The sequence below is a fragment of the Amblyomma americanum genome, chromosome 8 (genome assembly GCF_052857255.1).
Source record: "Amblyomma americanum isolate KBUSLIRL-KWMA chromosome 8, ASM5285725v1, whole genome shotgun sequence".
NCBI lineage: Eukaryota > Metazoa > Arthropoda > Arachnida > Ixodida > Ixodidae > Amblyomma > Amblyomma americanum.
Genome location: NC_135504.1, coordinates 110,642,491 through 110,664,275, shown reverse-complemented (window position 1 = coordinate 110,664,275; position 21,785 = coordinate 110,642,491). Strand labels below are relative to the sequence as shown.

Here is a 21,785-nt window from a genome sequence, read left to right as displayed (position 1 = left end):
GTGTAGCTGCCGAAACAGAATCGCACCTGGAGCAGTTGTTGGGCGCGTGTAGAGAGGCGGCCATCAGGTCCGGCGGGGATTTGGCGCTGGGCGCCGTCGGGGAGGCGAGGCTGCCGTGCGAGCCCTGCAGGTGCTGCCTGATGGAGCCCTTGGTGGCCGCTCCCGAAGAGGCGGCCGCTGCAGCAGCCGCCGCCTTCTGCGCCTGCTTGTAGCGGGAGAGGCTGAAGAAGAGGCCCAGGATGGCCTTCAGGTTGCCCTCGCGAATCTCTGCGTTGGCGTTAATGGAAAGAGGAGACAGAAGCAAGCGTCAGGCGGTCGCTTTGGATGCAAGGAAAAACCAAGGGCAGCCAAGCTCATTAAGTTCCATTCAGCACGGTGAATTGTTGGGAGCAAAATGAGTGTAAAACACGCGCTCATGTCCAGGGTTCTCGGACAATAATTTCGAAAACTGGAAAATTGCAAGATACTGCTATGCAAATACTGAAGGTGCTTGTCCATCCTTTAGATATGTAGCGAACTATCTCCTTTAAAGTCTAATAAGGTGGTGGTTTGGGCTTGTTGGTAGTGCATGACGTATAAAATAGAGCAACACCAGACAAGGACATGAAAGAACACAGTAGCCAACGATTACACCGAACAGCTAAGAATGCCATAGAAAACCATGCAATGGGGGACGCTGTGGCGATGTCAAAAACATTAATAGAAAGAAAATGCAAAACTGCCGTAGGGTGATCTGCGGATATATCGATTGTTATAGTGAAATCTTACATTATGTGAAACTCTATTATAAACTCTTTCCCGTTCAAAACTGTTTCTGTCCATAACTGCTGGGTATGGTTGCGTGGGTCGTTAGTTTTGCGAGGCTTCCCAGGGTTCACGCATAGCCAGAGCGCCACGAATCAAGACGAGCATTGAAGTGGTCACCTCCGCTCTGAAGAAAATTGCGCTACAGGGAACCGAAGCTTCTGTGGTTATCACCACTTTCGTCCTCGACAGTACACAGTACGTCACTCTCGTACTGCGAGCCTTGTTTTGTGGTCTTTGAACAGAGAAATTCCTACGTTGTCAAGGTTATGCATGTTTTCCCGAATTTCCTGAATTTTTTTGTGTGCTAACCCACGTTTTTTTTTTACCGAGGCATGACGTGTTTGTTTTGTTATTCTGACAGCCTGACATGATCTTTATACATTAAAATAGCATGGATAAGTGTAAGCCGACGTAATGAAAGCGTTGCGTCAAAAATAATTATCAGGCAATATTTTGTTTATTAAATATGTGTAGGTTTCGCATGTACCGTAATTAAAAACATCACGCTGCAGAACCAGAAATGTGAAATGATGATTAATTTATTAACCTGAAAATTTTGATAATTCACTGCAGTACGCGAAAACTGGCAAAAAGAAAATCTCAAAAATTTCTGATAGCTCAGCGTTTATACGGCCTATAGGGTCTGTAGGTACAAGGGAAACTGATCCTCCGCTCTCTTATGAGCCACACCATTCTCGCCCAGTCGCCTAGCGTCCCTTTCCTGTAGGCTCTTCCCTTTAATGCTTGCACCTTCTCACCTTTCTTGCCCGTTGAGAGAGGCTGGTCGGCTGTCTAGGCTGCACCGGAGAATGGATGTCCAAGAGAAAAGGGCGAAAGTTCTGCCTCATAACCTCAGGAATTCAGATTAAGGGCATTGGTTTATGCGAAAAAGTTGCCATTTTTGTTAGTCAATGTGGATAGAATAATCGCTAAAGTCCCCAAGGCGAACTTGAAAGCATCATTATGCGAACAACTCGTCGCTTTTGTTCGTTAGTTAACGTGAATAGAACATTTGGTAAAGTCGCAATGGCGAAATGTCACTCACCCTTCGATGTGACGCCGTCGAAGGTGACGCCAAGGGACCTCAGGTGCGTCAGACAAGCGCTGATATTGTTCACCTGCGCCAAGAAAAGAAAGTAGAAATCAACTAATTTTTCCTTGCGCTCGATTTAAAAGGGGCATTTGACAATGTCAACCACCAGGGAATACTGGATGAGCTTAACAGCGTCAACTGTGGTGACCGCACATATAATTACGTGAGGGACTTTCTCTCGAATAGAAAAGCGTCAATAAGTATTGGTGATCGGACCTCCTCTCCGTTCAATCTAGGTTCCAAGGGCACTCCGCAGGGAGCGGTCTTGTCTCCGCTTCTCTTCAACCTGGCCATGCGTGGGCTACCAGAGAAGCTAGACCGCATCCAAGGCATTGAGCACGCTATATACGCCGACGACATTACGATCTGGTGTTGCAGCGGTAATGAAGGGGAAATTCAAGGCCGGCTTCAGGAAGCAGCGAATGTCGTGTGCCAGCATGCGGCGAGGCATGGGTTAACGTGCTCTCCCGAGAAATCAGAGTTACTCCTGATCGACCGTGGCAAGAGGCAGAATACGGGGCTTTTGCCGTCCACTCCCTCTGTCGCCATTACGGTCCAGGGTATGAGCATTCCGATCAAGAAAGAGATCAAGATCCTGGGAGCCATCATACCCAGCGGCAACACTAACACCACTACAATCAGACAGCTCCAAGCCTATTCCGAACAAGTCTCTATAATGCTACGCCGGGTAATCAAGAAAAGAAATGGGCTAAGAGAGAAGGAGGCCCTAAGATTAGTTCAGGCTTTCATTCTCTCTAAACTAACATACGCCACCCCGTACTTACGGCTTAGCAAAAAGGAAAAAGACCAACTAGATGTTATTATTCGAAAGGCAGTTAAGACGGCCCTGGGACTCCCTTTATGCACATCCACTAAGCGCTTACTACAGCTGGGGATCCATAACACCATCGACGAACTAATAGAGGCCCACAGTGTAAATCAAATTGTCAGGCTCTCAACATCTAAGCCTGGCAGGAAAATATTACAGAAGCTGAGAATCAGTCCACCCCGGGAAGTCGCTGACAAGATCGACATGCCCATGCAGATGAGATCACACATTACGACTCACCCCATACCAAAACGCATGGATGAGGAATACAACAGAGGACGGAGACTAGCCAGAGCTAGACACCTCTCTAAGCGCTGGGATGGAAACAAGGACACGATCTACGTCGATACGGCTGGACCCGCTAACGGAGTCGCGGCAATTGCAGCAGTTTCACCCCGGGGAGATATCATTGCAAGCAGCCTTATCCAAGCGGTGGATACCACATCGGCTGAAGAAGCAGCTATCGCACTAGCGATATCAAAGAACAGCGAGGCAACGGTTATGTCCGACTCACAAGCAGCGGTACGCAATTACCTCAGAGGCCGCGTTGGCGCTCCGTGTTGGGAAATTTTGGAAAGGTCTAATCCTTCCAACATCCAGATCTTCTGGACGCCAGGGCACCTCTCAACGACGGGCAATGAGGCGGCCAACACAGCTGCTCGAGCTCTCCTCCTCCGAGCATGTGGCACGCAGCCTCTCTCTGACATAGTTGACAACCCCTCACCCTTACTAAGCTACGCAGAAATTACGGAGTACTATAAGATCACAAGAAGGGAATATCCTCTTCCTCACAAAACCCTAAGTAAATATGAAGAGCACATAATCAGGCGACTACAAACTAATACTCTGCCCAATCCTTACCTAATGAGTAAATGGTACCCAGACACCTACGATTTGTGCTGCCCCTTCTGTGGAGCAGTTGGCACACTCTTTCACGCGGTTTGGGAATGTCAACAAAACCCAGACTTGGACAGCAATCCCGATCCGACTCATGAGCGCTGGGAGGCAACCCTTCATAGCCACAGCCCACTCGACCAGAAATTGCTGGTTGAGAGGGGCCGGATTATGATGGCGACCAATGGGTTCTCGTACTGAACCCACCCAGTTTTTGTGCTCTGAATAAATGTTTTTCCTCCTCCTCCTCTGCCTGTCACACTGAGTGGCACAGCCCTTCAATACTATTAGGGCTATTGAAGGAGTCTGGCAGTGGTTGTACTGAGCAAAGGGTTTTTTGACTCGTTCATTGGATCTTAAAAATGGGATCTCTTTAATCATAATTTTTTTTAAATGAAGAGGAAAAAATTTATTTATTTTGCCACCTTGGCAGTTCATGATTGAAAACAAAACCACATTGGAGCGCAAAGGGTAAACGAGTGGTCTTGAGTAATAATAAGTCAGAGGTATTCCTTTAAACCATACGCATTACCTTGTATCAGAACGATCAATGCCGGATAACTCGCGCCCTACGATGTGCTGTCTTGGAAATGATGATTGACAGACTATAGTCACTGCGGCTCGGACCACCAATTCAAGTTTCGAACCGACAAGGCCGCACTTGTAACTCTGCTGGGACAGCAGTTTGCTTCAGTTGTCATGACACGGCGCGCTTAGATCATCAGAGAGTGCGGTTGGGCACATAGTTCGCCCACTTGAACGTGGTCGTCAGTAATACTTCAGGAAAGCCTAAACTGGCCGACACCAAACGGAGCCTGTACTTCCGGTTAAGAATCACGGTTATGCTCTCGACACGAGGTGAAAGGAGGTCTATAGGGTTTATTTAGAATCGATATTGTGGGAGGCTGGGGAGTGCATAGCCAGATTTCTCGGCAGGGACGCCGATACGGTACATTGCAAAAAAGCGGCTTCGCAAACTTCAAGGTCTCTAGAAAGTTTGGCGGCATTCTGATATCTCACTCTGCTGCTCCTTTTGTCAGCTGCCCGAGAACTGCTTCTTTGCGTAAAGCTTTTCGAGGCAGTGTTGCGTCGGTCATGAGCACCGCGGCTTGCAGTCGATGACGATGCCGGAAACGCTAACAAGCTTCTTCAGCACGCAAGCGAACTCCAAGTCGAAACAGTGGGCGCCTTTGTCTTCGTGGCAGCTACCAGTTTTTTTACTACGGAAGGCGTCAAGGCAGCAGTCGACTCTCCGTGAGCGTTAATATCCGGTGTTACCGTGAGGGTCTCGTTCTTCCCGACAGTTGCTTGAGACCACATGACCGCATTTTTTGCCCTGTTTTTCAGCGTCGCCGGGTGGCGTATCTTGTCTCTCCCCCCCCCCCCCCCCCCCTTTCACTTCTTCCGGCCACCATTTGACCGGTTACTGCAACGAGGAGTGCAGTGAACGCATATTTCACATGCCACCTACAATTACTACACACCTACCGGTGTCATCATTTCCCGCCATCCGAGCTGTAGCTCAGAGTCGCATTGCCACCAGTCGTGCAACTGATGCCGTGCTCATCAGTCGAATGATGCAGCTATAGAGTCATCGCAGTGGGCTAACATGTAGTTATGTTTCCACGTCAGGAACTATTCTCGCTCAGTGAACAGTGAGTATTGTTTGGAGCCAGGGTCGTGCAAGAAATGACGTAAGGTCCCCTGCGATGAAGGGGAAAGAACTTGCCAAGGAATGAAACTAGTCAATCATGCACCAGGCATTGCTCGTGTGCCACAAGAACACCCACCAAACGCCTAGTATGAGTCTGAACACTACGTGGTCATCGAATCTGCGAGGTCCTTTCATCAATGTATACCAAACCTACCGGATGGCGTTGAAGTGGCCCGGTCACACCAGCGCCGTCACCGGTTTCCATGTCTGTGTACAAGCGGAAACATTTTTACCGATTTGCGCTTGTCCGCATTGCGCTAAGAGATGCAAGAAGTGCGCAAAAAAATTATGCATGTGGTACGTTTTGTGCCGAAGTGGAAGGAGTAGTCCGTATAGGCCTCTTCAGTAAAAGCAAAAGATCGTACCCCTTCGTCGCTCGCGTTGATAAGAACCCGTCGTGCAGCGGGTCAAGCAGACGGGACGGTCAGCTTGCAGACTCCGTTGAAAACTTTCCATGCCGCGAGCGTCAACAGCTTCGCAGACCACCAATAAGTGTTATTTGGTTATGTTGGGGACTCTAAAACAAATGTGCTTCCGAGGCGAAGGCTCATCTTAACGCGAAGGCTTCCGCGGAGCCGAAGGCAGTGATGGCTGTCCGTAGAACCGTGGGCCGCAGTCACCGCAAAGCGTGCGGTTCGGGCCAATTAACCGCAGCGAGTCACGCTGAACGCCTGATGACACCTTCTTGGTTGTGAATGCCTGTCGAGCGTGCACCAAGATAACCGTAGACCTTGCTATCAGTACAAGGCACCGGAGCATCTGCACATCACACCGAACATTACCCACTTAGACTTGTGGCGGATCTGGAAGGTCATGGACTGCCACGAAGAATCGGCAACCCAAGTGCATGAAATACCCAAAGATGAAGACGAAAATGAAGCTAGACCCATAACTTTTACAGATTCCCAAGCCCACTCTCAGGAACATAATTATTCACAACCGTTATCAAGCTCTAGGTAATTACTCCAACATTTGAGATTAGCAAGAAAAGTATAACCCGGACCGCACAAAAATCTAAAGAAGGAGCAAGGGGTCATCCTAAGGAAATTGCACTCGAATACTTATACAAACCCAGCCAAGTTGAGCTATATGTTTCCAAATTAGTACAGTACAGATGACCCACCACCTCTCAGCTTCCAAACCTCAAACCAAGGTCAGTGGGAGACTGCATTGCTCAGCCCGGACCAGGAATTACAACTCCGGATAGTAGGCTGAACCCTGGAGGTCGCCAAGAAGCATGGACATCGAGCCACCAAGCGCCATCGATAGGGCCCACGCGCCTGCCTAAACTTTATCCCTGACCACTACCCTCTTTGCCAAGTGACAAATAGAAGTTTGTTCCTCCTCCTCCTCATCCGCACTGCGCCTTCTGTGAAGTGGCTTATTTATACCACATTGCATGGGCATACCAGAACAATCGAGGTATTTCAGAAATATATAACCAAACAACTGAGGACTGGGAGGCGGCGCGGTCAAGCTCACACTCCGAAGACCGCTTTTCGCTGGTGAACCGTGCAAGAGCGCCAGCAAAAGATAATGGGCTCCTCGAATGAGGGCCCACCCAACTAACTGAGATTTCCTCTATGCATTAAACGTTTTCTCACTCACTCCCACGCAGTAAGGTCTAAAGTTGGTCTAAGTGTTGTAGTGCTGGCATATTAAAAAAAATTACTGGGAAAACGAGTTTAGGCTTAGTTAAAACAATCTACGAGAGCCATCAGGTCCGCTTCTCTGTCGTTATTGTTGTCACCTTAGTGACATGGATTTCTCTTTCAATTTCTCTGTCCACTACGGCGTCTCCATTTCCTCCTGCTTCCTTTTCTTTCTCTTGTCTTCTTCCAATTCCGTTTTTCTCTTTTACTTTCTCTCTCTCTCACGCCCTTGACTTGGCTTGGTGTTGGTTCGACTCGCCTTGGCTTCGACTCGATACGCTTGGCCATCAAGCGAAGGCAAGTCAAGCCAAGTCATACAACAACTACTACCTTTCTTTCTCTCGCCTTATTCCGTCGCCGTCTTTCCCTTCAACTTGTTTCTCTATCTCCCTTAGCTTGGCTTGACTGTTGGTTCGACTCGCCTCGGCTTCGATTTGATACGCTTGGGCATCAAGCGAAGGCAAGCCAAGACAAGTCAAACAACAACTACTACCTTTCTTTCTCTCGTCTTGTTCCATCTCCGTGTTTCCCTTAAACTTGTTTCTCTATCTCCCTTAGCTTGGCTTGACTGTTGGTTCGACTCGATCCGTTTGGACATGAAGCGAAGGCAAGCCTAGCCAAGTCAAAGAACAACTGCAACGGGCTTCACTTAAAGAAAAACTCAGAGTGGGCTCCAGTTAAAGGCTTTCGCAGCAAAAAAGAGCGCATCAATGACGATGGGAAAGAGAGAGAGAGGAAAAAATTTTTTTAACGTAATATTAAGCGTTGGGGACGTCTTGGGCATGGGTCACTAAAACCAACTTGTCCGTCAACTCGTCTAAGGCTAGCCAAGCCCGCCACGTTCGAGGAGAGAGGTATGGGAAATAAGGGGACTGATTGCGACGGTGCAGTAGAAAGGCAATGCTTCAAATTAGCATTGGGTTCGGGACAATTTAGGCAAGCAGGGGAGCATGGGGTACGGTAGAGAGGAGAACAGGGAGGAGTAAGAGTGTATTGAGGTGTATGCGTCGAAGAATGCGTAGTTGACTGGTAGTAAGAGAATTGTACGGAACAGAAAGTGTGCAAAGGGTTTCTCTAAAGTTGTCATAGTGAAGATAGTGAAATATTCCAATCTTCAGCAAGCCAAACCAAGCGTTCCTTTTTTCTTCTGTATCACCATCTATGCTACGCACTAACCCTAACTAGTCTTGGAAAACTATTAAGCCTACACGCAACAAACCTCTGACACTACAGAACAATGACAACATTCTCATAAGCAAGGCAGCAATGTGGGCTAGTTGGTTGTAAATTTGGTGTGAATAACGCGCTACACACTAACAAAAACGACAGCTGGAACGGGGGACACAGGACAAGCGCTTGTCCTGTGTCCCTCGTTCCAGTTGTAGTTTTTGTTAGTGTGTAGCGCGTTATTCACACCAAACCTCATCATACCGTAGCATGATGTCTGTGGCACTTTTAGTACATTTATTTTGCTCCGTTCGTACTAAACAACCTGACGGCGAATTACCATACTTCCCTGTCATTGATCACCCAGCTATGCCAGACGTTTTGTTCGATCCTAGTGGAATTCTGAAATTAATCGAATGAAAGTGTCATCTTCATCTTGTATTGATTGCTTAAACTCTAAAGTTCTAAAAAGTATCAAGATCATTGTTAGTGTCATCTTGCGCCACCTTGTTCAACACTCTTTATCATCAGGTGTGCTCCCAGAAGACTGGAAAATAGGTAAGATCGTCCCAGTCCCCCCAAAATGTTAATATTTTTCATACAAAACCTTCCGCCCTATTTCCCTCACAAGCATTTGTTGAAAATAAATTGAACATGTTATTTTTTCTCACACCTTGAAATTTCTAGTCTCAGCCTACTTTTTTCACTCTAACCAACATGATTTCTTAAAAGGACCTTCCTGTGAATCCCAACTAGCCCTTTTTATCAACGACCTTAGTTCTAATCTTAACTTAAACATTCCTGTCGACACGCTCTTCCTTGATTTTGAAAAAGCCTTCGATAAAGTACCGCTCAAAATATTGCTGCCAAAACTCTCGCGTCTAAAGCTTAATCATTTGATAATGAAGTGGCTTCAAAATTGTTTGACTAACAGAGAGCAATCCGTCTACGCTAACAACTCGTCGTCCCCTCGTTCTCCGGTTCAGGTGTACCTCAAGGCACAGTGCTCGGACCCTTGCTTTTTTTCATTTACATTAACGATCCTCCTTCGAACGTTACCTCTAACACGTGACTATTTACCGATAATTGCGTAATTTACCACCCGATTTCAACAAGCACTGACGCCGACACCCTTCAACAAGATCTTATATCAGCACCCTTTGTAGTCGCGCTGTTTTAATATGGCGGTGCCGATATAATGTCTAAGTCTCGTTTGCCGGTTGAATCGGCATTGTTATGGCGCATTTAGCGCACACCCTATTGAACAGTAACCCATAAAGCGCTTTCAGGTAATTCACCAAGAAATGTCCCTCAAGATGCCAAGAGACTCTTAGGAGAAACGGTGTTAGCCATTTCAAAACCCTGTGGAGTTCACCGAACAAGCCATGTGTGACAAAGGAACTAGAAAAATCTCAGGCCACATTGCTACGTCGCATTGGCACGGTCTCTGCTCGTACCTCTGCGTGGATGTCTAAGACGGGTCTGGCATCGTCTCCGATGTGTTCCACATGTGGTGTGTGCGGTGACATGGAACATTATCTTATCTGCTGTCCAATGCACAACGCTACAATGTTTGTGTTGTTCGCTTCCCTCAAGAATACACGAGCCCCCTCACAGTTCCCTTCGGGACATTGTCTACCCGCGCGTAAAACAGTCATGTGGAAAGGAGGCTTCACGCATTCTGTTAAAGTTCCTCCAGGTCTCAGGTTTGGACTCCAGATGGTGACGGCAGGAGTAGACTATTGACTGTTATCGGTGATTGTGTATGGACCTATGTAGATCAGTCAGGTCTCTGGTATATGCCTGATTTGTGGATCATATTCAGCGTTTAAGTGTCGCTACCGTGGAGAAATTGCAGGCAACATACGCAAGGGTAACACCACTTGTAGCTTGCAACAATCTCAACCTCTCAATCTCCACAGTAGAAAAAATGGATCAACTATTATTGCCATTCCGTGAGCTAATATCAACCTTTCGCTACTGTCGAGATTTTGCTCAAAAGGCGGGACAGTAATGAAGGGTGAGAGGTTTATGCAAAGACCCGCATATCTTCTAGGTCCTGATGTGTCCTTCATGCTACCTACAATGAGGGAACAATTCTAGAGGCCGCGCAGAAGGTCGGCAGTCTGTTAAGAGCTTCCAGAGACGATAGGGGTGATTCCACTGCATTGCTTTCTTGCACTCTATAGGCGGTGTGCCTCGCCCCTGGTGGCAAGCCTGCTAAGCTCACTCGGGAGTGGAGGCGACGCTTGCCGTTCGTATCCAGGATGTTGTCTTATCATGAATTCTTTTGCTCGGCGAATGTGTCGCGCTGTAATCAATATCCTCTGACAGGGCACTGTGACAAACTCCATAATATGTTCAGCGAGAGTCCCTTTTTAGTTTCATTAAAACACACGCAAAACACACCAGTACGTTATTTTAATTCGTACCAGCTAGGTCCACCGCATGACCGGGAATGCAGCTTAAGGACGTTTAAAAATTAAACGTCACATAATCTTTTTCTGTTGAGAGACACGGGTTCAATAGCGGCTATGGAGGTCACATTTAGACGGAGAGAAAATGCTGGAGGACCGCGTAGTGTGTGATGTCAGTGCATGTTGAACAACCCCAGATGGTCGAAATTATCTGGAGCCCTCTCTTGTATGGCATCACTCGTAGCCTGAGTTGCTTCGGGACTTTGGACCCCTGTAAACGAAACCAAGACATTTACTTTTTGACACTTTTTATTTTTACATGATAGAAAATTATTTCAGGCAGTCATTGTTTCTTGAAGAATCATCGGACGTTCGCTCCCACTCACGTTTATGTCTGTAAGTAAACAGGTTGATTATTTCATATCGATTTTCAGGCAGAGTTTACGGAGTATGGCGCCGCAGAATTTTGCACCTCTTTTTTGGATTCGTTTCATGAGTCTGTGGAGTGCAATGATCGGATAAAACCTGGCCATAATGCAGGCATTCGTATCTGGCAGTAGTGAAGTAAGGTCCGAAATAAGTATTGGTCTGAAGCTTTTGTACGTTTAAAATGGCCACTTTGCTACTATATTAGTGCAAAGCGGATAGAAAGGCAGAAAGGTAGAGCACATGTACTCAAGTGCCGAGCATGGGTCATGTACGCGACGAAATAAATATCTCAAATGAGAGCAAGAAAAAAAGTGTTTATGTAGGTTCTTGGAAAATTCCGCTATCAAAATTATTTATGAAAATAATAAGCAAAAACTTAAGTATTTTGTGTCCGCAACAGAAATGAGCGCTAATAGCATATTATATTAAGTTGAAAAAATAACCCCAACATTCAGAATCCTTAAATGCTTTGTTGCATTCAAGGATTCCGTATTTTTTCCCAGATCTTCACTCAGACAGTCGTGTCTGATCTTTAGACAGCGAATATCGACCTAAAATAAAGCCCGGGAACTAAGGACATTATTCATAAAACGCACAGTTTACCGAAAGCGAAATTTTCGAGGCCGCCGCTGTGGCTCAGTGGTTAAGGTGCTCGGCTGCTAACCCGGAAGTCGTCGGTTCCATCCCGGCCACGGCGGCCACTTTTTTTTTTTATTTGATACTGTAAGTCCCATCAAGTACTGTAACAGGAAGGGCTCTGAATGATACAGTTGTAGTACACATGTTGGTGGTAAACAATTTAACAATAACATATGGCAAAAATAGTTACAAAATCGGTTAGAGAATTCAAGTTGAGGTACAAATAATAGGCGGCAAACATGATGACAAGCGTACCAAAAAAAAAAAGGAAATCGGCTGCAGTTAGTGTTGTATTTTCAATCTAGGCACAAACAAAACGGTAAAAATAAACAGGGCAGAAAAGTGTGGAAAATGAGAATAACTACCGGGAAACAAACAGGTGATCTATAACCAGGGCACTGAACGCATCTAATGATGAGCTGTTAGTAATATCTATGTCAAGATTGTTCCATTCTCGTGTAGCTCGAGGAAAAAATGAGTATTTGAATATGTCAGTACGGAATGGAAACTCATTTAATTTGTGTGTGAGGCTGTGGCGGGTCGATCTAGTTTTTGTGGTCGCTATGTATTTTGTAGCGGGCACTTTTAGTAGGTTGTGTATTAGCTGATACATAAGTTTAAGTCTTGCGAATTTTGCTCTGTTCTCCAGGGTTAGGAGTTCTGCACGTTCTAGTAATTGTGTTGGTGAGTCTGTAAGGGAGTGTTTATTATATACACATCTTAGTGCCTTTCTCTGCACCCCTTCAAGTTTTTTAATGAGCTTGTTAGTAAAGGGAAACCAAACGGTGTTGCCGTATTCTAGAATTGGTCTGACAATAGCTTTATATGCTAGTAATTTTGTTTCAGAGGGTGCTATTTTAAGGCGTCTATTAATGAAGAAGACTTGTTTTAGTGCATTAGATGTGATGATGTTAACGTGCGAATCCCATCTGAAATCAGAGGTTAGTGTCACACCAAGGTACTTACGCTCAAGGACCGATGCAAGATGAATATTATTAAGCGTGTACTGAAAAGCTGATGTGTGTTTTTTCCTAGTTATAGATAAAAGAACAGATTTATTTAAATTGATGTCTATCTGCCAGTCCTGACACTACTGGTACACTGCTGTTAAGGCGGTATTTAAAACTATGTGGTCATCAGAAGAGTTAATTTCCTTGTAAAGGACGCTGTGACATTCCTTGTGTGCTACGAGGTACATTCCTTGTGTGTGCATCGAGTTGGGGCTTAAGGCCCGTTTCACATGCATGCGATTTTCGCCTGCGACACTGCGAATTCCGTCGGTCTGCGACTGGGGAGGGCCGTCGGTCTAGTCGCACACGGCTTGCGATCGACTGCCGTCCGGTTGGAATTCAGTCGCAGCGTCGGTGTGTTCCCTCTGCGACTGACCATTGGGAAGCGCCGAGACGGCGTGCGACGTGCAGTCACGTGGGAACTGCTACCGCGGTGGAAGCAAAACTGTTTATCCTAATCAAAACATACGGAATAATGCCTTGCATCTAAAAATACGCTGGTCATAAAATCATCAACACATTCCGTGTGACATTTCTGTCGCGGATAATAATAGGTTGCCTATGCAAACACCAAGGAACCTTGCCGGTTCTTCCGACCGAATTCGTTGTGTCAGTGTCGCATGTGAAAGCAGTGACCGAAAATCGCACTGCGGCCTCACCGACTACAGCGGATATTTTCGGTCCAGTCGCAGCATGTGAAACGGGCCTTAGGCCGCCCCTCTTTTCCAGCTGCATAACTTTGCAGAAAGCAGGACGCCGGCACACGCGGAAACCGAGAGCCCCCGAGTACATACGGGGAACGAAAATTGTCGCTTGACGCACGGACCCCCCCCCCCCCCCCCCCCCTTGTCGTGGGCTATCGCCGGGAAGGCACCCACAGCTTCCCGCCGTGCCTCGTGAACAAAAGCGCATTCCCAGGAGGGCCGTGACGGACACCTGTCATGGCGGACAGGCAAGACTCGCCAAGAATGTGGGAAAACAGGGGCGACCCTTAATCTGGTTTCCCGGAGCGACAGACGAACCCCTTCATGCTTATTAGCTGTGTCCCGCCGTCGGTAGCCCGGCAGCATCGTGGGCCCTTTCGCCCCCTCCTCTGTTGCTGACGGGCGACGCGGACCGATGGTGGGTGGCGGTATGCATGCATGGGGCAAGGATTAGCTCCGAAGGGAGAGCCTGTGGATACTCTCACTTGAGAGAGAGTTGTGGCGTTTTTGTTTATTTAGTTTGTGTTGTTAACAAGACTCTGGGTTCGAGGCTAAGCCCAACCCAAGGGGTTGTCCCCATCTCGCATGTTATTTTTGATTGGAGAATTGATGCTTTGGGCGGGCCACTGAAAATGACCGCCCTTAGTCCTTTGTTAATCAAGTGCTTAAAAGCGCATGTAAACGGATGCAGTCCAGTCTGAGCTGGGGCTCCCTGCTTAGCATGTAATGTGATGCTACTTAGGCACTAACCTGCCCGGTCGATGAGTAAAGTAGTGCAAAGTTTGTTCTTTTGTAAATTCAGTTCTGCTCTTTCCAGTTTAACTCTCTGTATATGTATGTTGTAAAATTATGCTCTGCTGTCATCATCTACAAGCTCGCCTCCTGTTCATCTTCCAAGCCGAACGACACTAGAGGAAGGGTTTGTGAACCATCCTCGAAGAAACGGACGACTATTGAAATTCTACTGCATACACGCTCAGGACGACATCGTTCGCGAAGAGGGCCTTCAGCGCCGAAGCCCGACGGCGTGCAGCTTCTGCCAGCAACCGCTCGAGCCCAACTCCGGAGCCACTCCATCGCCCCCATGAAGTCGTCGGCACGTAAGCTCGGACGCCCCAGCCTCTGATGGATAATCTTAATCATGTGTAATTATTGAATATACCTGTTTGTTTAAACTGAGCCATACGGTGTCTCTTTGCCTCTCCGTCCCGTGTGGACCTGCGCATTATGGGGGTCATCACACTGGTGTCAGAAGTGGGGGTTTCAAAAGCAAATGTCCTCTGAATGCTGTGACATTCATGACTTCAAAATTGTAATCAAAAGGGAATCACGGGACTGATTGTGGGACTTTTACCCCCATTTGAGAGGCTTGAGGCACTGGAGGGCTTGAGAAAAAAAAAATGACTGTATCTGAGGGAGCTCCCACTCCACAGCCGTCGCTCGGAGCAAGCATGCTGGCATTAGGAAGCGTCATTCCGACGTTTACGGGAGATAAGACAGGGGTTCCAATCTGCGGTTTCTTTTCCATGCTAGAAGAGATTGGGAAAATGGGGGGATGGTCCGATGCTCAAATGCTGGGAATGGTGAGGTGTAAGATGGCAGGAGCTGCTCATGATTTTGCATGGCGAGACGAAAAAGTAAAATCCACAAAATCATTTGCGGAATTTAAGAAGCTCGCGTTTGAGCATTTCGACACTGAACCACGTCGCGTGCGGGTACAGAGGTTCCGTGACGCCGGACAGATGGTAGGGGAGGACGTGCGAACATTTGCGTCGCGGCTTCAGCGCCTAGCACGCGATACGTTAAGCAGGGAGGAGGAAGGAGACCAGCTAAGGAAGAAATACGCGGAGGATCTACTTAAAGAGGAAATGACCGCTTTGTTCGTGGCTGGTCTGCAAGACCCCGTGCGCCGGTTCGTGCTCTCGCGCAAGCCGAGCAATTTCGACCAAGCCGTGGAGGCCGCATTGGATGAGGAACGAAATGAGGCGTTAACGACAGCCGCAGCGAGAGTACGCGTCATAGAGAGAGCGGTGCTCAACCCTGAGGTTGCTCTCTTGACAGAGCGGTTAGATCGCTTGGAACAGCTGCTATCTCAGCAGGTAGAACGCCAGGTTGAAGCGCGCGCTCAACAGCGCCCATTCGCTGGAAACCGGAGACCGCCACAAAGCTACAGGCGCGGTATGCGAGATTTTGAAGAAATCGTATGCTTCGCTTGCCAGGGTCGCGGACACATCGCCAGGTTCTGCCAAAACGTGCGCCGTGGGGAGCCACAAAGAGAAGCAGGCGAGACACGCCCTAAGCAAGCCTACAGCGGGGCTCCAGATACCGAGACAAAAAACTAGTTAGTCCTCCCCAGCCTGAGGAGCGTGGGGAGGGAGCAGTGGATGATGAGGTGGTGGTAGTTTGTGTGGCCGACGAGGCATGCCCTGTTGTGCGTTGCAAGTTAAATGGTTGTTGCATGGAATTGTTGATAGATACGGGGTCAAAGGTGACATTGCTTAAGGAGAGCAGTTTTAACACGCTTCGAAGGAAGGGGGACCGCGAGGTGTTGGAAGCGTCTGGTGGTATGGCAACCAAATTTGTAGGCATAACGGGGGATCCTCTTGGCATAAGTGGACTCTACCGGTTACACTTCTCTCTCGGCGGAATTGCATTGGAGCACCCCTGCTACGTATGCCCGGACACGGTGTCTCTGCCAAACGGAGTGTCAGGTATATTAGGGCAGGATTTTTTGAGAAAAGGGAAGGTAGTAGTCTCATTCTCTGAGGAAGAGGTTAATGCGGGCGGATCAAAAGTTCCGTTTTTGAACAGGAGAGGGGCTGAGATTCGCATTACCGATATTGACACCCGTCAAACAATGGGATCATTGGAGAAGGTATATTCGCGGGTTGCCGTCAGGCTGGTCGATGAGGCGGTCGTCCTTCCTTGGTCGGAGCACATTTTGTACGCGTTTGTGCCTTCAGATGTAGAGAGCGGCGCCGTGGGAGTGCTTGAGCCGGTCGACTCTCTCAGCAATGGCCTGAACGCAGCCGCATGCCTCGTGACAGTTAATGACGCCCACAGAGTGCCCCTACGGGTGGTTAACTGTAGCCAGCAACCGCTCGAGCCGAACTCCGGAGCCACTCCATCGCCTCATGAAGTCGTCGGCACGTAAGCTCGGACGCCCCAGCCTCTGATGTATAATCTTAATCATGTGTAATTATTGAATATACCTGTTTGTTTAAACTGAGCCATACGGTGTCTCTTTGCCTCTCCGTCCCGTGTGGACCTGCGCATTATGGGGGTCATCACAGACGCAGTCATCTGCGAAAAGTTTAATATTCTGTGAATTCAATGGAGGCAGAATGCTAGAGGCCGTGTATTGTGGTCAAAATTATCTGCAGCCCTCTACTATGACGTCTCTCATAGCCTGTGCCGCTGTGGGACGTTAAACCCCAGAAAGCTAAACCATACATATAATCCGAAGTGCTCACACTATTTTGTTTCACCTGTTTACGACTGTACATCTGTTGTAATATGTGATCTGAACGTAAGGGTTGTGTCGTGTGTCAAAGTGGCTGATGTCGCGGCGGTTTTGTGGCAGAACTACGCACTCTGTGGGCGGCAGTACAAGAACGAGTTAAGGGGCGACACTATGAGTGCATGAAGGGGCTCGCATTTCATAAGCATGAAAATCAATGAAAGGACAGATAATTCAACTCCTGAAGTGATTAATAAGTCTTTGAAGCAAATTAACCCAGTAGAGCAGCGGTCAACATCGTAGCTAGCTAGTTTACGATCCTCTTTGGGATGGTCGTGGTGAGTATGGATTGGGTTCCCTAAGACTGCGGTATTGCCAAGCACGTGCTCATTTTTCAGAAGGGCGCATCTTTACTACGGCAAGCCTCGGAGGAATAAATCACTGGGAACCCATAAAAATAAAGACAATCTTAGCAACGTTGACGACTATCTTCGCAGCGACGGATGAGCGGCGGCAATTGCCCCCTCGAGCGGAGTTTCGAACGCGACCGCTAGCTAGCCTCTAGTGGTGCCCCTATTAGCGGTGCACGGAGCGGATAATATAAAAAGACATTAATATTATCCTATTATGCAGTCAGATTACCTGGAAATGCGATCTGCTGTAAGACCTCTACTCTACAGCATGCGTCAACGCTCGCTTCATAGGTTTGGTTTATGGAGTTCAACGCCTCAAAGCGACTACGGCTATGCGAGACGCGGTAGTGGAGAGCTCTGGACAATATCAACAGCATGGGGTTCTTTAACGTGCACTGGCATCGCACAGTTCACGAGCAGCTAGCGTTTCGCCTCCATCGAAATGCGACCGCATCGGCCAGGAACGAAACCGCGTCTTTCAGGTCAGCAGCCGGGCATCAAAACCACATAGCCACCGCGGTGTCTTGCTCGCTCGATGCAAAAGAAACCACGGCAATGCGCCTGATCACTCAGAACGGCCTGTTTCCAAAAGCTTCCTAATCTGAAGGTGTATCTGTAAGGCAGTGATCTAGTAGGTAGCCTGCAAATCGCTGTTCTTAACTTCGTTACACGGAGGGCATTCTTCCCCATATATACGCCAATGTAACTCAAGCCCAACGTATTTAACACAATGTCATTGTGATTAATGACGAGGCTGGTTTCCGAAAGCACATGCAAGGCGTGTATCACACTCTGGGCATACTGCATCAAATCTTTTAATGACAAAACTAAACCGCCTTTTCACGCCACCGGTTCAGAATTAGGCTAATTAGTGCGGCATTGCCTCGCAATGAAACAAAGCCAAAACGTCCGCGTGTAAGCTGTATGAAAGCGGTGTGCTTTCGGTCCTAAGCTGTCGCCGTTGCCGTAGGAGTCCTGGACTTGGAACTCCACCCACGAAGACTCTCAAGACTTTTAGAGAGCAATCAATGAACGTTTTGTCTCTCTCTTTCGTGTTAAAGCGATGCGGTTCTATGGGCCAACTCCGCCAAATACCTCCGAGGAAGATGACGGTGGACATCGACACGCGCTCGTGATGGCACCGAACGAGAAAAAGAAGGTTCCTGCGCAGAGGTTCGCCGGTTCGCCAGAACGCAGTGCCCGAGCCCGTGAAGCTGTGCATTATGAGACGCTCGAGGTTAATGAGCAAAGGGCGCAAGACCCACTCGGAGAAGCCATCGGCTGCTGCGTCTGTGGCCACGTCGCCTCGCTCAGGGTCGGAATCCTTCGACTCTTTGCAGGCGATGGCGGACACCAGTGACGATGGGAAAGGTGCACGCTCTCTCGCCAAGATCAGCCGACGCACATTTCAGGGCGAACGTCGGAGGTCCAGCGATCAGGAGCTTCAAGAAGGGAGCCACCGAGAGAGCGCGGTTTCTTCTCCAGGAAGCACGTCTACTGGGAGTCCCGCTACACCCAACGACTCGAGACGTCAGTCCCAAGCGAAAGAGCCTGATGAAGACCCCTCTTCCAGGCGTCCAACTGGCAGTCGACGCCGCAGGAAACCGAGCGATTACCCTCGCGGACATGGTCTAGGCTCCGTCAAAGCCAGCCCCGCCACCGGCTCCCCGTCCAAGGTATTCAGCGACTCGGACACATTAGGGGCGTCGCCACTTTCCGCTTCGCCCGGCGATATATCTGCAGTAGATGCAGACGAGTACAGAGATAGCAATACGGAGGCTACAGCTTGCTCGCCAGCGACAAAGAAAAAAAGGCCGAGTGCAGCCTCCCTGAGAGCAAAAGAACACAGCCACCGGCATTCTCACAGACAAGAACGTCCCAACCACGCTGACTACCAGGGCCAGAACGACGAGGCGACCACGCCTGAAGCGCTCCAGGCAACTTCACACGGTCGCGAGGCTGAACACTCCAGCAGGAGAGCTAAACGTCGGTCCATGACTGCAGGCTGGAGGTTCAGAAATAAAGCACCTTCGGAGCCAGGCACACCACTTACGGTAACTTCACGTAGGGGCCTTAGAGAAGCTGAAGGTGACGAAGCTACCTCGCTAAAGACACGACCATCGACATCGCCAAGCGTGCAGTCAACTATCGGACCATCCGCGGCAAGTGATGATCAGAGCGTCGCTGCACCTCCCTTATCGTCACCATCACCAAGGCGCTCATCGACCCACTCCTGGTCCTCGCTCTTGACCAGGGACCCGAGCGGTGGCGTGACACCCATGATGATCCCCTTCTTGACCCAGCTAAGGCGCACGTCAAAGGATTGGAGCGTTCCAGAAGTATCGGAGACCCAACGCCTCGAACAGCTGACCACTGCACCAGAGATCCAGTGGGCGTGTGCCGAGTCGGAGCCAGTGGCGCGGCCGCCCGGCAGTCCACTGTCCCTCCCCGGTTCTAATACGGAGAAGGCGGGCAAAAACGTGTGCTTTCGAGGCGACAGGGACGACACCGATATGCTGCCAATTCCGGGGGTTCCCTTGACAGCCGGCCCGTACAAAAGTAAGCTGGATGATGCATGCATTCAGAAAAGAAATTTTCGAACAATGTTTTCGCGCAAGCAATCACATGCAGTTTTGGAGGGCTGCTAGAATATCACTGGGGTTGATTCAGTGAAGCTACTCCGAAACGAAGCCTTGCGGCGAACGTTTGACGCCGGGAGTTGCGTACGAATACGACATTGGTGGCCCATGTATTGTTATGGTCACAATTTTTGAAGCACGGCAGAGTAGTCAGCACATAACCAGAAAACGGTATAATCAGTGTACAAGAGTATTTCGAACGGGTGGCGTCAAGTGTCGTGACACTTGAATTTGCAAGAGCGCTTGCATATTACAAACAATGAATGCTCACGGAAGGGGCCAACATTTGGGGGAAGATTTAACTACTACGTTTGCGTGGGTAGCAATACATTGCACATGTTTGAGTTAAGTCAAATTTCAAGGCTCGATCATAGGATCCCACATACAATGTCAATCCTTTCCTAATTCGTTCTGCCCCATGCGATGGCGTTTCTCATCCTTTTGTGCGCATCTGTGTTCTCTCTGTAGTCTCTGCACTATAGTCTCTGTGTTCATAACATTCTCGTTTTGAGGCAGTGCTTTTATTTTTCATGTTAGTTCTCAAATATAGTTATTAACTCATTATTACTAATAACGAGTTTCATTTTGTAGCCCGTATTATAAAGAACAACTTTACTGAGCTTTGCATGCAGGGTAGAAAATCGCAGGGAGTAGAAATTAACCCACAGTCCTTTACAACGGTGCAGGTCATAGCGCAAAATGTTTTCTTGTGGCGTAAAAAAATATAATTGGTTAGCGCATACTTATTGCTCGATTTTTTTTTGCGGCAACTTCATCAAGTAGTGCGGTTACATACGCGGTAGCTGCACTGACCATTCCTGAGGACAAAATCGTTTCCTGGCGTATTGCCTCTGCTGTTTCCGATTCTGCAAATTTGGAAGCATGCTAGTCTAGATTTTAATAATAATAATTGGTTTTTGGGGAAAGGAAATGGCGCAGTATCTGTCTCATATATCGTTGGACACCTGAACCGCGCCGTAAGGGAAGGGATAAGGAAGTCTAGATTTTCAGGTGACACTTTTTGATACAGCGCAAAAGGAAAATGAAGAGGCAAAAACGTAGGCCTGTCAACTGCCATCAGTGCGATCACTATCACTACGGCATTTTAAAGCGGAGGAGGGGAGCAGTAATAAAAACTAGAAAGGAGGAAAAAAAATTGAAAATTGTTTTTTGAGGAAAGCAAATGGCGCAGGAACTGTCTCACATATCTCGGTAGACATCCGAACCAGGCCGCAAGGGAAGGGATAAAGGAGGGAGTGAAAGAATAAAGGAAGAGAGAGGTGCCGTAGTGGAGGGCTCCGGAATAATTTCGACCACCTGGGGATTTTAACGTCACTGACATCGCACATCACACGGGCGCCTTTGCGGTTCGCCTGCATCGAAACGCGGCCGCGGTCGGGATCGGAGTACCCGGGTTCGAACCCGACCGCGATCCCCAGGTGGTCGAAGTAAAATCATTTCAGCTGCAGAGGAATACATATTCGGATTAGATGCCCGACCGAAAGCCCTTCCCCACCCTATTCCCCTTTTAGAAACGTCGTCCTACACCTCGCCGTCCTGAAACTGTTATCCTAATTTATTCACGTCTTATAGCTACGGTTCTTTATGGCAACCAAAGCTCAAGAGAATTTTCTCAGTATTTACGGCGCTTGTTTTGAGCTCAGAAGTCGGGAAGTATATTTTAAGCTGAAGGTCTATAGTGCAAGGATATGCTATGATCTGCTTGGACCACGGTGTGACGTGTGGCAAGGAGTGTGCGCTTGCGAGAATGCGGCATCTATCGTCATGCGATCGAGGTAAATTCTGCTACCTCGCGGGCAGAGCATAGGCAGTGTTGCTGTGGTACGGGTGAGGGCGCTACGGAACTCTTCCAGTTCTCCACCCGGGTGAGAGTGAAAACGCTAGAACTTTTTTTTCC

The 21,785-nt window shown here is 48.4% G+C and overlaps 1 protein-coding gene across 5 annotated transcripts in view; it reads right to left on the bottom strand.

The window, feature by feature from the left end:
* sick (sickie) overlaps window positions 1–21,785 on the bottom strand; it is a 959,410-nt gene that overhangs the window by 640,517 nt on the left and 297,108 nt on the right. For all 5 annotated transcript variants that reach the window (XM_077635300.1, XM_077635298.1, XM_077635296.1 and 2 more), the window contains exons 4-5: window positions 1,853–1,925; window positions 27–267 (exon numbers count right to left, since the gene is read on the bottom strand). In XM_077635300.1, coding sequence (XP_077491426.1) covers window positions 27–267; window positions 1,853–1,925 — 314 coding nt within the window. The remainder of the gene's footprint in view (window positions 1–26; window positions 268–1,852; window positions 1,926–21,785) is intronic.